Source organism: Musca vetustissima, unplaced genomic scaffold, assembly GCF_032173495.1.
Source record: "Musca vetustissima isolate MV318-11 ecotype Yass unplaced genomic scaffold, APGP_CSIRO_Mvet_v1 utg8901, whole genome shotgun sequence".
NCBI classification, from domain to species: domain Eukaryota; kingdom Metazoa; phylum Arthropoda; class Insecta; order Diptera; family Muscidae; genus Musca; species Musca vetustissima.
In genome coordinates, this window is record NW_026885786.1 from 12,750 (window position 1) to 29,736 (window position 16,987).

Consider the following 16,987-nt stretch of genomic DNA (forward strand, 5'->3'; position numbering starts at 1 on the left):
ATATAAGCTCTAAAACATTTTGTTGCCTGTGGGCAACATTGGGCCACAAAGGGTTAATAACAGGTTCCTATCTTCATCCATTCTACCGAACATAATATTTAGTACTTGTATTCGATTCGTATTCTATTTGTTTATAATATACAAAATAAAAAAAAAATCCCACACTGTGCAATATTTTGTATTTTTGGTGCCATTTAGTACGAATTTTCAATAAACCAAGCCTGTTATTTGTACTAATAGTTGGACATTTTTGTACTCTAAATTTACATTTATATTTTTTACCATTCACTATGGTACAATATTTAGTACAATTTTGTGCATATCGCTCTATTTGTAATAGTTAAGCTACATACTAAATTTCAGATCTCAGTGACTTTTCCATTATATGTTAATATTCGGTACCATTTTAGTACAAATTTCAAAAATATATTAATATGTATTTGTAATAATTAAATCTATGTGCCGCGTTTCAGATTTTTATTCTAATTCTATTTGCAATAGAGTAAGCTACATACAAAATTTTTGATTTGTATTTCTACCAGTTCCATTGTATTTAATAATTTAGTAATTTTTATTGCAACTTTAGTGCTAAATTCAAAAAAAAAAAAAAAAAAAAAAAAAACATGCATAGTATTGTTTTTGTTATATCTAAAGTTATATGTGAAATTTAAGAAATTTTTAATATATTCTAGTACTAATTTAAAAAAAATATATATGTTGCCCATCATTCTACTTGTAATAGCTTAAGTTACACACCAAATTTTAGATATCTATCCCTACCTGTAGTATAATATTTAGTACTGTTTAGTACATGTAGTACTAATTTCCAAAATTTTTGATTTGTTTATCAACGACAAAGCTGCACACCAAATTTCAGAGTTGTAGTTCGAACCGTTCCGGCGTAATACAGTTTTTAGTACTATTTAGTACCATATTTGTTCTAATTTCCAAAAAAATATTTTTTGCACATCATTTTATTTTTAATGGCTTAAGCTACATACGAAATTTTAGATATCTATCCTTTTCCATCGTAGTATAATATTTAGTACATTTTAGTACCTTTAGTACTAATTTCCATAACTATTTCACAAATTCTGATTTGCTAATCACTGACAAAGCTGCATATCAAATTTCAGAGTTCCACTTCCAACCGTTCCGGAGTAATACAGTTTTAGTACCTTTTAGTACTAATGTACAAAAAATATTTTTGCACAGTATTCTCTTTGTAATAGCTTAAGCTCCATACCAAGTTTCAGATATGAATCTTCACCAATTCCGTTCAAATACAATATTTAGTACTTTTTAGTACATCTAAGTACTAAATTCCAAAATTTTTTCCACACATTCAAGTCCGCTCGCCATAGACAAAGCTACGTGCCAAATTTCAAAGTTCTACATCTAACCGTTCCCACGTAATACAGTTTTTAGTACCTTTTAGTACGAATTTCCAAAAACACCGCCTTATCACACGCCTCCGCACCAAACCCGACCTACATGCCGAATTTGAAGTTTCTAGCTTTAGCCGTTTCGTCTGGGCGTTGATGATCAGTCAGTCACTTAGAACGCAACTCTTTTATATGTATAGATATGTGGAATCTATATCCAAATCTGAACCGCTTTCAACGAAACATGCCACAGGTTAGGTTGGGTCCTTAGCATCATTTACATAACATCGGACGGAAATATATATCTTAACTATATTCAAATCCGAACCAATTTCAATGAAATTTGTCACACGTTAGACTACACTAACTTCAGTACGTTGTGCAAAATTGTGTGCCAATCGTCTTAATTTTTGGACTTTGGTGCGCCATTTTACTTGTAGGAGTTAGAGAGAGATTTAAAACTGAAATGTTTATATGTTTACATGTGGTACGAACTTTTAGTGGTTAGGGTAGTATATCATAGAGTCGGTCAAGCAGGATTTTCATCCATTCTTTAAGAAAACATTATCTATTAATGATTATCGTTTAGTTGTTAGGCAGATGGTTGCATCTATTACAATGTGTAATAAAACGTGCCAAATTGTAATACAAAATACGACTATATATTTAAACAATTGAAACTATAATCGATTATAATTCTAAATAATAGCGTCTATGTTTATTTTACTTTTATATGGGAAATTATATAGGTAAATATCGTCATAACGAATGGGATATTGGAGAAAGACAAATTTTCGCAAACATATTTTACAAAGCAATAACTTTAATGGAAAACTGTCAACATCGTTCCATTTTCTTGGTAAAAATGCATCTCAATCAATTGGTGTATCATCTACATGAAATTGGACAAAATATGGACCGAAAACAAACTTGACAAACATTAGTTATTTGTGAACGAGATCGGACGAATAAACATACAGAAGCTATGTAATATATCCTTCACCACACTGTGGTATAGGGTATTATGTTTTTCTGCATATGTTTGTAACAGGCAAAAGGAAATGAGTTAGGAACATGATTCCGTTGAGAATATGTATAGGCAGGCGGGATCATGCTCATCATTTTCACCACCAGAAATTAGATTACGTTTGGTATTTTGGGCATTGACCAAGACTTTCTTCAGGTTATCATCGATTTCTACCAACTGGGCATCGAAAGGACAAGCCTCGGATAATTTCTAGAGAAAGATAAAAAATTATATATATATATATATATATATGAATGAATTTACATATAGCTCACATATATAGTATCCGATTTTAAGTAATTGGTGCACCAAAGACCCAGGCAGATTGGCGCAACATTATGCACAACTTACTGAAATTGGTATAGCCTAACGTGTGTAAAGTTTTGTTGGAATCGGTTCAGATTTAGATATAGTTCTCATATATAGATTCGTCCGATATTAAGTAAATGGTGCACCATAGACCCAAAGTTAGGCCTATTGGCACAACATTTTGCACAACGTACTGAAGTTAGTATATCCTTACGTGTTTTAAATTTTGCGCAAGGTACTGAAGTAACTATAGCATAACATGTGTCAAGTTTTGTCGAAATCGTTTAAGATTTAGATATAACTCCCATATATATTTCCGGCCGATTTTATCTAAGTGGTGCACTTAATACCCAAAGTTTGTCCGATTGTCATGACATGTTGCATTGCTTAGGTAATTGACTTTAAAATGAACCATTTATGAGTTTTTTGACATCTTAGGGCGAAAGCTTTATGCTTAAATCGGTTCAGATTTCGACATAACTCTTATATATAGTTTTGATTGAGACGAAATTTGTGCGGAGTGCACATAGGGGAAATGTATATATATTAGGCTGGGGAAAAAGAAATTACGCCGATCGTCGAAAATTTCGATAAAATCGAGAAATGATCGAATTTGGTCGGCCGTAACATTGCCCAGGAGCAAAAATAGACCATTAGACCGACAATATGATAGCCTTCACCACTTTGGGTACATACAAGAGATGTTAATATCTAAAATATCCTGTAGATAGAACAGACATAGAATCTTTGGAGGGCCATTGAGAAGTGCTATATAGATAGATATTTGAACCAATTGAAAACCCCCATACCATTCTGAAATCAATCAAAAATTGCATATCAAACGCTGCATGTCAGACTTGGATACTTTGGTGTACCTTTTGTATGAAATCGAGTAAAATTATGTATGGGAGCTATATATAAACACATGAACCTAATTGAGCAACCGTTGCATACACCATTTGTTTTTTGTTATCACTCTAAATGCAATTTAATACCCTCTGCCAAATTTCGTGTAAATCGAACAAATATAACCCCATTCAGTGCGCCATTTACATAAAAGACCTATATCAAAATCTGAACCGATTTCAACAAACCATATCAATTGCATTCGATATGCAAAATTTTGCTCAATCGGACAAATATTGGGAGTTTGGTGCATCATTCACAAAAAAACGAACGAAACTATATATGGACGATATATATAAATCAGAACTGATTTTAACAAAACTGCGCAGCATCACTCTGGATCTAATTCAGTATTCTGTGCAAAATTTTGTTCTAATCGGACAAATATTGAGAGTTTGGTGTATCATTCACAAAAAATCGGACGAATTTATATATGTGAGCTTTATTTACATCTGAACCGATTTGAACAAAACTTCGCAAACATCAATCTGGACCAAATTCAGAACTCTGTGCAGAATTTTGTCCCAATCGAATAAATATTGGAAGTTTGGTCCATCATTCGCCAAAAATCGGACGAAACTATATATGGGAGCTATATCTAAATCTGAACCGATTTCAACATACATAAGTATGGACCTAATTCAGTGCGCTGTGCAAAATTTTGTCCCAATCGGACAAATATTGGAAGTTTGGTGCATCATGTACATAAAATCGGACGAAGATATATATGGAGCCAAGGGTTCGTCCTTGGGCCAAATATAGTGAACTGTACCAAATTTCATCCAAATCGGATCATAATTGCGACCTGTACTTTGTTCACAAAAGGAAATGAAGCAATGAAGATAGCAATTGACAGGAAACGACCAGAATTGGCCAATAGGAGAGGTTTCGTGTTACACCAAGTCAACGCTAGGCCACACACATCTACAGTGACTAGCCAGAAATTTCAGGGGCTTGGTTGGGAAGTTTTAAAGCATCTGCCATACAGTCCGGACTTGGCACCAAGCGGTGCATATTTGGCCCAAATCGGATATTTCTAAGCATGTTGAATAAAGTCCTATAGTTCATATAAAGATAGTGGATTATTTTTTGTCCAACCTAATGCAATATTAAAAGTTGATTATAGCACGTAAAACTCACATTTATTGTCCGATGCATATATAAAATTTTGCCTGCATCATTGTTTTGCTTCTAGCGCTAACTCTGTAGAAAGTAAAGAAAATTCAACCAGATTTGAATGCAGTTTCCGCATGTATTATGACCCATTTTGTTTTTATACCCTTCGCCACACTGTGGTACAGGGTATTATGTCTTCGTGTATATGTTTGTAACAGGCAAAAGGAAAAGAGATAGACACATGGTTTCTTTTGAGAATATGCATAGATCACTTTCTGAGTCGATTTATGCATGTCCGCCCGTCTGTCCGACTGTTGGTGTTAAATTGTAAACAAAGTACAGGTCGCATTTATGATCCGAATTGGATGAAATTTGACACAGCTCAATTGTTTTGCCCAATGACGAACCCTATTGAAATTGGGAAAAATCGGTTCAGATTTAGCAATAGCTCCCACATATATTTTCGTCCGATTTAAGGTAAATGGTGCACCAAAGTCCCTATATACCTTTCGATTTGCACGAAATTTGGCACAGCGTAATGAATAAGGTCACGAATGATGTGTGCAAAGTTTCGCGAAAATCGGATCAGGTTTTGATATACCTCCCATATATATCTTCATCCGATTTAAGGTAAATGGTGCACCAAAGTCCCTATATGTCTTTCAATTTCCACGAAATTTGGCACAACTACTAAATTAAGTCTAGAATGATATGTGCAAAGTTTCGTGAAAATCGGTTCAGATTTAGATATAGCTCCCATATATAGCTTCGCCCGATTATATGTAAATATTCCACTAAAATCCTTGGAAATCTTTTGACTTGCACGAAATTTGGCACAGCGTAATGAATAAGGTCTAGAATGGTGTTTGCCAAGTTTCGTGAAAATCGGTTCAGATTTAGATATAGCTCCCATATATATCTTCGTCCGATTTAAGGTTAATTGTGTACCAAAGTCCCTATATATCTTTCGATTTGCACGAAATTTGGCACAGCGTACAAAATGAAGTATAGAATGATGTGTGCTATGTTTCGTAAAATAACGGTTCAGATTTAGATATAGCTCCCATATATAGCTTCACTCGATTTTAGGTAAATAGTCCACTAAGGTCCCTGGATGTGCACGAAATTTGGCACAGAGTTATGAATATGATCGAGAATGATGTCTGCCAAGTTTCGTGAAAATCGGTTCAGGTTTAAATACAGCTACCATAAATATTTTCATCCGATTTAAGTTAATAGGTGCACCAAAGACCCTATATATCTTTCGATTTGCACGAATTTTGGTATAGGGTACTGAATTAAGTCTAGAATGATGTTGCTAAGCTTCGTGAAAAGATCCATAGCTAGGCCGATTGACACAACGTACTGATGTTATATGAATTAGTCTCTGGCAAGTTTCCCTGAAATCGGTCATATATAGATTTATAACAAAACGCGTCGTCTGTTAGGATACATATGTAAAATATACCGAAAGTGGTGAAAGGTATCATATAGTCGGCCCAGTCCGACTTTACTACTTTCCTTACAGGTTTTTTTTGTTATCGCGTTCACGCACGCAAAAAGTTAAAATATATTTAACTCCGAATCTCAACGCACATCAACTTGAATCGTTAGTGTTATCGTTTCCTTGTGGATGTTTTATTTTCGATCACACATAACGCGACTTAGGAGTTGGCAAATGATTCCAGTATATTTTTTCACATTTCTATGAAACTTCCATATTTCACGTACCTTGTAGAGAAAACAGATTTTTTCGTAATGGGGCAAATATGCACAATGTATGTCTGGATTGATTAACATAGGTTCATATATATGTATAGATCACATAATTAAATGGTCTTCCATAGCACCTGTTTTATCGAAAGGATATTGTAAACATATTACCAAAATCATTAGGTACCTGCCGATATGTCTTGAACATATTAACACCAATTCAGCCAACTTTGGAAAATTTTTAAAGATATTTTCACCACAACAACAACCTTTGACAGAAAACGTAGTTGAGAGGTTGTACATTTCTTGAAATTGGACTTCTGGATGACCTTATATTTGGATCATGGATGATAAATACCTTCAAAGGTTTGTCTAAATCGACGTAGATGTTTATTCTGTTCAAGAAAATGTGTATAGGGTCTCCGACGAATATATTAACGTATTGCATAAATGGTGTCAAATGTAATATATAACCCACTTTATGGTGGTTGGTATAAAAATCAACGCTATGATATCCGTTAACAAATATATATTATAGAACCCACGCGTATGTTTGATTTAAAACCTGTAGTTATACATTTGATATTTAATCGTTTTTATTTCAAATTAAATTTGGGTACATTCTATTTGTAGTTTTAGAACCATTTATTGACAGCATACTCTTCAGAGGCGGAACACAAATTTGGGTACTGGTCATTGGTGCCGGTGGTGCATTCCTCAGCTGCCTTATCACAACGTTTATAAATGGGGAAATTAATCATGTTGGTGGTGGCATAGTTGCAGGTTACCAAATACGCCTTGTATTCTTCATCCTCAACGGAGTAAGTGGCAGCGGCACAGCCTACGCGAACATTGCGATCAGCTACCATGACGGTGAAATGGCCAATTGCTCTAAAAACCAATGAAACAAAATTGTATCATACAACGAACACATATTTCTCCCTGAATACTTACGGTCCAGTATAGTTATTGGGATACTTGTTGATATATTCCATTTTACTATCGGCCACCTCACTGTACCAGAAATCAACAGCCTTTTCCAAAAGTCCAGCATTGTTAGCTTCACCATGATAACCCAACAAGGCAATGTTTTGACCGGAATATTTGAATGCGTCAGTATTGCGGCATCTGTCATGTTTCATATCACACTGGAGGACATTAAGGGCAGCTAGGTGGGCCAATTCATCATCCCATTGAATGGTGGCCATGCGGCAGGCAGGATCATGCTCGTCATGTTCACCATCCAACTCACTCCATCATGACCACAGGCAATATGGTTAACTCCTTCTTTGCACAAGGATTTTGAACAATAATCGGTTGCCTTGACCAAGGCCAATGAAGCCACCAGGAGGCCAGCGAACAAAGTCAATGAGAGACGTGCCATTTTCTTTTTCCGGATTTTCGAATATTCAAGTTTTGTTCTATAGTTGAAGCTGTGTGCTGTTGAACAACTGATGGCTATCATCGAATCGTATTACATCTTTTATACAAAATTCTGTGTAAACATAGAAAATATTACACAACTGACATCTGGCACCTAGGTAGATGATATAGTCTAACGGACAGTTGATGAATATCAAATATGTTTTCACTTTTTATTTTCAATTTTTTAAATCGAACAAAAGTACAAGTGAATTCGGACCAGACGTTATTGTTGTGATAATTATATAATTCGCTAACAGACTTACATTTACTCATAAAAGTGAACACACTTACATACATACATACGTAAAAACGTAATACAAGTCGAAACTTATTTTACTGCTAATAATTTGCATTAGGTGTAACATTTTTTAGATTTTTCAATTTAGTATGTTCTGAATAGGACCGTACCAATCAATTTTTACCAACCAGGCCAAACAGTTTATATACTACATAAAAAACAATTAAAAGGGCAGGAGAAAAAGTAATACCAAACTACAGTCACTTAGGTTGAGCTATGACCTTATTCATATCAAAAAGATGTCTGAAATCATCAAACCCGTTGAATCGTTATATGGGCTGTTTTAACTTGTTTTAAACTTGACCAATATTCGAATAAAAAATATCGAATAAAAGTAAATCGATATATTTGCAATTTTGAACATCCTTGAAGTATTTGAAGCGCAAAATTGCAGAACTATATCGTAAGACGGACCGGCCTAAATCGACATGTGGTTTCAGACGTTTATTTCAGTGTTTTGTCGAATATAGTCGACATTTAAAAGTACTCTTTTTATTTGCGATTTTTCGGTTATCCTATGTAGGGGAGAGGGGGGCACCTTTGAACACTTTACTTTAAAATAACTTTTTTTGTAGAAAATATATTAGTTATGTTTGAAATAATTGTTGGAATGCAAAAAAAAAAAAATGTTTAACGAAAGAAAACTATCACTGAATTCTTCCTGCGCCCTTACAACCAAAAAATTAAAAGTTTACAATTGCAGTGCGAAAACACAGTCACTCATTTAAATTTTGTCGACAACTGAAAAAGCTAGCCAAAATGGTTTACGCAGATAAAGAACAAGATTGGCATATTAAAAAATTTGGTTGCGGGTCGAACAAATTTTAAACCGAGATTTTAAGAGCGCTGTTCAAAGGTGCCCCCTCTCCCCTACCGTTACTATTGATGTTTTTATACTCTTCACCACACTGTGGTACAGGGTATTATGCCTTTGTGCATATGTTTGTAACAGGCAAAAGGAAACGAGATAGACACATGGTTCCTTTTGAGAATATGCATAGAATCACTTTCTGAGTCAATTTACGCATGTCCGTCCGTCTGTATGTTAAATTGTAAACAAAGTACAGGTCTCATTTATGATCCGATTTGCATGAAATCGGACCAGATTTAGATATAGCTCCCATATATATTTTCGTCCGATTTAAGGTAAATGGGTCTCCATAGTCCCTATATATCTTTCGATTTGCACGAAATTTGGCACAGAGTACTGACTTAGGTCCAGAATGATGTGTGCCAAGTTTCGAGAAAATCGATAGATAGTTCCGTCTGATTTAAGGTAAATGGGGCACACAAAATCCCTACATATCATTCGATTTGCATGAAGTTTGGCATAGAGTACTGAATTAGGTGTAGAATGATGTGTACCAAGTTTCTAGAAAATCGGTTCAGATGTAGATATAGCTCCTATATATAGTTTCGTCCGTTTTAAGGTTAATGGGGCTTCAAAGTCCCTATATATCTTTCGATATACACGAAATTTGGCATAGGGTACTTAAGTGGTGAAGGGTATCACATAGTCGGCCCAGCCCGAGTTTACTACTTTCCTTACTGTTTTTTTTTTTTTTTTTTTGCTGAATGACAGACGAAACTGGCCAAGAATTAAAATGAAAATTGCTATTATTTCTAAACTTAAATACAAAATTTTAGATTTTTATTCCGACACTGAATTTTGCGAACACATACCAAAAGAAAAATTAAAAAAAAAATGATTTTGTGGCAAGGTTATAGTTGCTTGCAAAAATGTGTACAGTATCATTTTGTGTATACAGTCTAAATTATTTAAATCGCTTCGTATTCGAAATGCACGAATTGTACCCTCCAAACTATTTTTTATTTTTGTAAAAACGATTGATATTGGACTTTTAATTTTCAGAAAGAAGGTAATGTATATTCCGAATGCAAGGCTGTTGCGACTTCAAATTTTGTTCATATTCTATTTAGGATATTAGCATTACATCTGTGTAGAGAAAACATTTCTATAGTCATAGAAACAAATACGGGGCTCAAAAGGTTAATATACACTCTACCTTATGGTGAAATGTAAGGTTGAACCTAACATAAAATCGGTCGGGACCTATGCATGGCGACTACGTTTAACCCTTTAAGTGTTTTTGTCGAATATATTCGACATTTAGATTTTAGATTTTTATCCCGACAAAAATTGCTGCCATATATCCTTCGGGAACATTAAATGCCAAATTACAGTCTGAGAATGGAAAATTTGTAACCAGGAAATTTGACATATCCAAAATGAGAGGGGTCTAGGCCAAGGCATGGACCTATATCGACCATTAACTGAGACTAAGTTGTTTATCCACCAATAATCCACAAATGCTAAGTAACAACATATAAATTTCAAAGATGTATCTCTATTGCTATTTCAACAGACGGCCATGGTTACATCGACATTACTGTTCGTGAGGACAGTAAGGAATTCTACATTGCAGTTAAGCGCCCCTTACGTGAATATGAGTGAGTTTTTGGCTAAATACAAAACTGAAGACGCACCGATTAAAAGAAAACGTTTTGCTACGATTGAGGAGATAAAGGGGAAATCGGAACAGGAGCTGCAGATCATACCAAAAGCAGTAAGGAAAGATAAAAAGACGGACAGAGCCGGTGAATATACCCTTCACCACTTTGAGTATAGAAAGGAGATACTGCAAAGATTCTATTGTAAGTAATATATCGACATAAACTAAGCGTAACAAACATACTTCTCTAATGATTTTGTCATCATTGGAGGATAAGTGACATAATATCGGAAGAAATTATATATGCGATCAATATAAATATATGAACTATTCAAAACAATCCATACACATTTCAAATTGAAATCTATTTTAATAAAACAAAATTATTGGGCTAAATACATAAGCTGTGCCAAATTATTCGTAACATAAATACGACCAGTACCTTGTTTACAATTTTGCACTGATAGCCAGACATTATACCCTGTACAGTGTGGCTAAAGGTATAAAAAGCGTTTCGAATGTTATAAATGTTATGAGTATAACGTGCATATATTTGATGCTGTGTAGGGTATCATATAGTTAGCCCCGATTGACATTGATTTTTTCCTTACCTATTTGGTGGGTTCTGTCGTTAGGGTTGTTGCGAAGCTATACACAAAATCATTTATTATTTAGTTGTTAGGCAAATGTTTTATCCAACACAATGTTATAATTAAAAGTGTGCACATTGTAATAAAAAATACGACAATAAATTTAAACAATTGGTCATGTGCAGTTAATTTTTACATTATTATAACTATAATGAAATAAAACTGTATAATCGATTATGTTTCCAGATAATAGCGTCTGTGTTTGTCTTATTTGTCAATGGGAAATTAAATATTGAAATATAAATAAACAGAGACGTTACAACGAATGGTATATTGAAGAAAGATATTTCAGGATATAACTCTATAACATTAAGTTTAAATAAAGATTAAAAAAATCTAGCAGTTACGGGACTGTCTATTGACATTTGGTTCATACATTGCTACTAAGCATTTAGAATTTTATATGGGATAAATCTGCCCATGTTTTGTCATAGCCCCCCTATAAAGGGAATAGTTTTTTAACCCATATTCACCAGAATGACCTCTAATTTGCATTTTGGGTTCTTTATATTGACAAATATAAAAGTCCTGCCAAATTTTTACTATTTTGAGCGTCTGTAAAAATCTTAGGACCCATCTTTTGACATAGACCTGTTTAGTGTCCTTTGATACGGTAAAAATATCCTAATGGGGCTTTAAATCCCATGTTTCTTTGAACCAAATCCATTTCAGACAATTTGGACTCGATATACGATATCTGCCGAAGGGTGTAACAATTTCCACTCAAACATTGTTCATCCTAATATTTCTTTCAAGTTCGGAAATGGAAAATATCGGTCCGCTCTTTCTGGTGCATCCTTCACAAAATTATTAAAATTTTTCTGAAAATTAATTTTATAACATAACGCGGACGGACTATCTGATTTGAAATAAACTTTGCACAACATAACGTTTCAACCATTTCTGTATAAAGTTGTAAGAAGGGACTTATCGGTCCACTCCTTCTAGTACTTCCTCCATAAAGGGTAATCATTTTGAAAATAAATATCCAATTTCATCGAAGCATTGAACATCGTTATATGTTTACCTTACCTAGATTATGTCTGAAGATGCATATGAATATCAAATTTCATCGAAATTTTCACATCGTAATATGTTTACCTTACCTAGATTATGTTCAACCAGTAAGGAAAGTAGTAAAGTCGGGCGGAGCCGACTATATGATACCCTTCACCACTTTGGGTATATTCAACAGATAAATCCTAACTGACGTCGCATTTTTAAAGGACCAGTGAAATGAAATTGGATCCATAAACATGTCATTCTGCAATTCATTACGCTGTGCCAAATTTCGTGCAAACCGAAAGATATTAGGGGACTTTGGTACAACATTTACCTTAAACCGGACGAAAATATATATGGGAGCTATATATAAATCTGAACCGATTTTCACGAAACATAACACACATCATTCTAGAACTAACTCATTACGCTGTGCCAAATTTCGTGCTAATCGAAATATTTAAGGGACTTTGGTGCACCATTTACCTTAAATCGGACGAAGATATATATGGGAGCTATATCTAAACCTGAACCGATTTTCAGGAATCTTAACACACATCATACTAGGCCTAATTCATTACGCTGTGCCAAATTTCGTGCAAATTGAAAGATATATAGGGACATTGGTACACCATTTACCTTAAATCGGACGAAGATATATATGGGAGCTATATCTAAACCTGAACCGATTTTCAGGAAACTTAACACATATCATTTTAGACCTAATTCATTACGCTATGCCAAATTTCGTGCAAATCAAAAAATATATAGGGACTTTGGTGCACCATTTACCTTAAATCGGACGAAACTATATATGGGAGCTATATCTAAATCTGAACCGATTTTTCCCAATTTCAATAGGGTTCGTCCTTGGGCCAAATAAGTGACTTGTGCCAAATTGCATCCAAATCATAAGAAAAATACATGGACGGACGGACATGCATAAATCAACTCAGAAAGTGATTCTATGCATATTCTCAAAAGGAACCATGGGTTTATCTTGGTTATTTTTGCCTGTTACAAACATATGCACAAAGACATACCCTGTACCACAGTGTTGTGAAGGGTATAAAAATGGGACACGTCGATTTACTCCTTCTTGTACTTCTCCCACAAAATAGTCAAAATTAGTCAAATAAGAACGAACTATCCGATTGGAAATAAACTTTGCACATCCTAACATATTAACCATGATTGTATAATGTTAAACGATGGGACTCATTGGTCCACTCCTTCTAGCACCCCTTCAAAACTAGATCAAGTCCTAAAAATGGAACCATCATTTAAATGACCTTCTCGTGACCTGTTGCAAGCATTTAATCTTTTGAGGTATTTTTCGACCAATGATCGACACATATTGGGCCATATGCCATTCGTAAGTTGACAAATGTTGATTTTAAGTGCTAAAAGTTGATAGTTTATCTATCACGAAGCCAAGTAAAAAAGTCTAATTGTGTCAAATCGTATTATCTATCACGTAGCCCCCGACCAGGAAATGTCTCTTGCAATAAAGCCCCACATATTCCCACATATTCTCCAAGACGTATTCTTCAATAGTAGAAAACAAAAAAACGGTTATCATAATACCATAATCCTCCGAATTGTTGGTGACAGTCCTTTCATCGTCATTTTCGAAGAAGAAAACTTCAATCACATCTTCGGACAGAAGGACGCACCAAACAGTCACATTGAAAATCGTAGCACTAACTCATGTACCTCTCCCGTATCTTTAAGATGTAAATATCCAAACACATTTTATGAATATCAAGTTTTTATTTTCAATTTTTTTTTAATATTTTTCCTCTTCTATTTCCATCGCTCACGATGGACGCCAATTGTTGACATTGTAAACTTCTTTGAGGGAGCATAAATTGGGAAATTTCGCATTTTTACCGGTTGTACATTTAGCAGCTGGTTTAGCACAACCATTATAAATGGGATTATTTATCATATTTGTTGTTGCATAATTGCAGGCAATTAAAAATGTCTTATAAGAAACTCCAGGCGTAGAATATGTGGAGGCGGCACAGCCCACGGCAATGTTACGTTCACCCATTAAAGCGGTAAAATGGCCAATGGCGCTAAGTAGAAAAAAAAGAAATTTATTCTCTTTGCTTCGAAACTACGAACGTCGATGTTTACTTACGGTCCATTATAATTCGATGGATGTGACTGAAGATGTTCCCATTTGGTATCCTTAAATTCGGAATACCATGCATTAATAGAAGCCCTTGTCAATTCTTGAAAATTCGGTGTACCCGTAAAAGATCTCCAGGCTAAATTTTGTCCCGAAAATTTAAATTTTTGCGTATTGCGACATTTATCGTGAGACATTTTACACTGCCGGACATTGTACGATGCTATTTTAGCCAATTCAGGATTCCATCTCATTGTGGCCATACGACAGGCGGGCTTAAATTTGGCTACCTTGCCACCGGCAATAAAATTACGTTTGTTATTGTGAACGTTGACAATTATGTTTTGCAGTGTTTGTCCGATTTGTACCATAGCTGCATCTTTGGAACAGGTTGAATCGAATTTCTGAAACAAATTGATACTTTCTTTATAGTTTATGTTAAATTGTCGATTTAGATTTTAGTCCATACCCCAGTGTGATTACAGGCGACATGTTGAACTCCAGCCGGACACAATGTTGAATCACAATAGTTAGCTGCTGCCAAACTTAAACATCCGGCAATAGCTAATGTTATTAGAAAATATATTTTCATATTTTATTTCGTGTTTGTTTTACAACTATCGAAATCCGTCTAGTCTTGTGTGCTGAACTTTAGTCCAAGTTGAATTGAAGATTGGTACTTTTTGTACTCGGTTTTGTATACAGTTCCAATTTTTTGTATTTCCGGCACAACTATATTTGCATAGAAGTTTAAAATAATATTTGTGCTCAAATATTTTTGAAATAGTCGTTCTAATATGCTTGAATCGTATTTTTAAGAAGTTCCAAAATAATCTAAACTTTGGTAATGTGTTGTTTCGATATTTATCACGTTTTGCGTATGATATTCGGCACTTGAATAAACAAAAACAATCTTCTGTGTGTCAATATGGACAATTGGCCTATTTCGTATAAATGTTATTTGAAATAAACATAAATAACAGTTGGACACACTTAAGATGATCATTGTCGAAAACAACAAATTGGTCCAACAAAAATGAATGGCAACCACATGTATCCTTAAGGATCATATTTGTACCCTACACAACTATGTTGTCAAGGTATTAAAGCTTTGTGAGGCCCAAGAGCTTGTAAAGTCGCGAAATGTTGGTCCTAGACCCACCTTTTAGTATACCTATCATATCTCGACTAGCTGAGTCGATCCGTCCGTCTGTATATTATATTTTGTAAACAGGATACAGGCCACAGTTATGAACCAAACGTCACGAAATTTTGCAAGTGGGATTGGTTCTGGCCAAAGAAGAAGGCAATGATTCTTTAATATTTAGGGATAGATAGACCCATGGTTGCTTTTGAGAATATGCATAGAATCACTTTCTGAGTCGATTTATGCATGTCCGTCTGTCCGTGTATTTATTAACAATTTTTGTTAACAATTTAATTGGCCCAAGGACGAACCCTTTTGAAATTGGAGAAAATCGGTCCCCGTTTAGGCATAGCTCCCATATAAGTGTACCCCCAAATTTTCGGTATTTTGAGGTTCTTGAGCGCGTTTTTTAACTGAATTCGCTGAAATTTGGTACTTTGAGTTCTTATTGGGTAGCAAATCTCCCTACCGAAAATTATAAATAAAGGTCCATTTTTCGGATAGCCCCCATATAAGGGTTCCCCCAATTTTCGGTATTTTCGGGTTCTTGGGCTCGTTTTATAACTGAATTCTCTGAAATTTTGTACATTGGGTTCTTATTGGGTACCAAAATACTCCACTAAAAATTATAAATATAGGTCCAGTTTTTCTGGTAGTCCCCATATAACGGTACCCCCAAATTTTCGGTATTTTGGGAGTTCTGATCTTATTTTTCGACCGAATTGACTGTAATTTAGTATGTCGAGTTCTCGAGCAAATCTCTCTACTATAAATTATAAATATAGGTAAATTTTTTCGGGTAGCCCCCATATAAGGGTACCCACCATTTTTCGGTATTTTGGGGTTCTTGAACCAAATTCTTCTTATACCCTTCACCACACAGTGGTACAGGGTATTATGTCTTTGTGCATATGTTTGTAACAGGCAAAAGGAAACGAGATAGACACATAGTTCCTTTTGATCATATGCATAGAATAACTTTTTAAGTCGATTTATGCATGTCCGTCTGTCCGTCCATGTATTTTTGTTAACAAAGTACAGGTCGCATATGTCATCCGATTTTAATGAAATTTGGCACAGTTCACTTATTTGGTCCAAGGACGAACCCTATTCAAATTGGGAAAAATCGGTTCAGATTTAGATATAGCTCCCATATATATTTTCGTCCGATTTTTTGTACATGGTGCACCAAAGTCCCTATATATCCTTCGATTTGCACGAAATTTGGCATAGCGTACTGAATTAGACTTAATTCAGTACGATGTGTGTAAAATTTCTAAATTTCGATATGAAGAAATTTGTTATTGGAAAACATTCAAATAGGGAATTTGTAGAGAAGCCTGATGATTTTTTTGAAATCCTGAAGACTGTAAAGACTGGGCTTCGATTGCCAATAGC

At 34.7% G+C, this 16,987-nt stretch overlaps 1 protein-coding gene and 1 pseudogene across 1 annotated transcript; both read right to left on the reverse strand.

Moving 5' to 3' along the window:
- Positions 1-7,091: 7,091 nt before the first annotated feature.
- LOC133333028 (antigen 5 like allergen Cul n 1-like) lies at positions 7,092-7,840 on the reverse strand (annotated as a pseudogene).
- A 6,284-nt stretch (positions 7,841-14,124) lies between these two features.
- LOC133333030 (antigen 5 like allergen Cul n 1-like) lies at positions 14,125-15,034 on the reverse strand. The gene is made up of 3 exons (XM_061541365.1): positions 14,912-15,034; positions 14,452-14,846; positions 14,125-14,386 (listed from the first exon to the last, which is right to left on the reverse strand). The coding sequence occupies exons 1-3, from the start codon at positions 15,032-15,034 to the stop codon at positions 14,125-14,127; spliced, it is 780 nt and encodes a 259-aa protein (XP_061397349.1).
- Between the last annotated feature and the right edge of the window lie 1,953 nt (positions 15,035-16,987).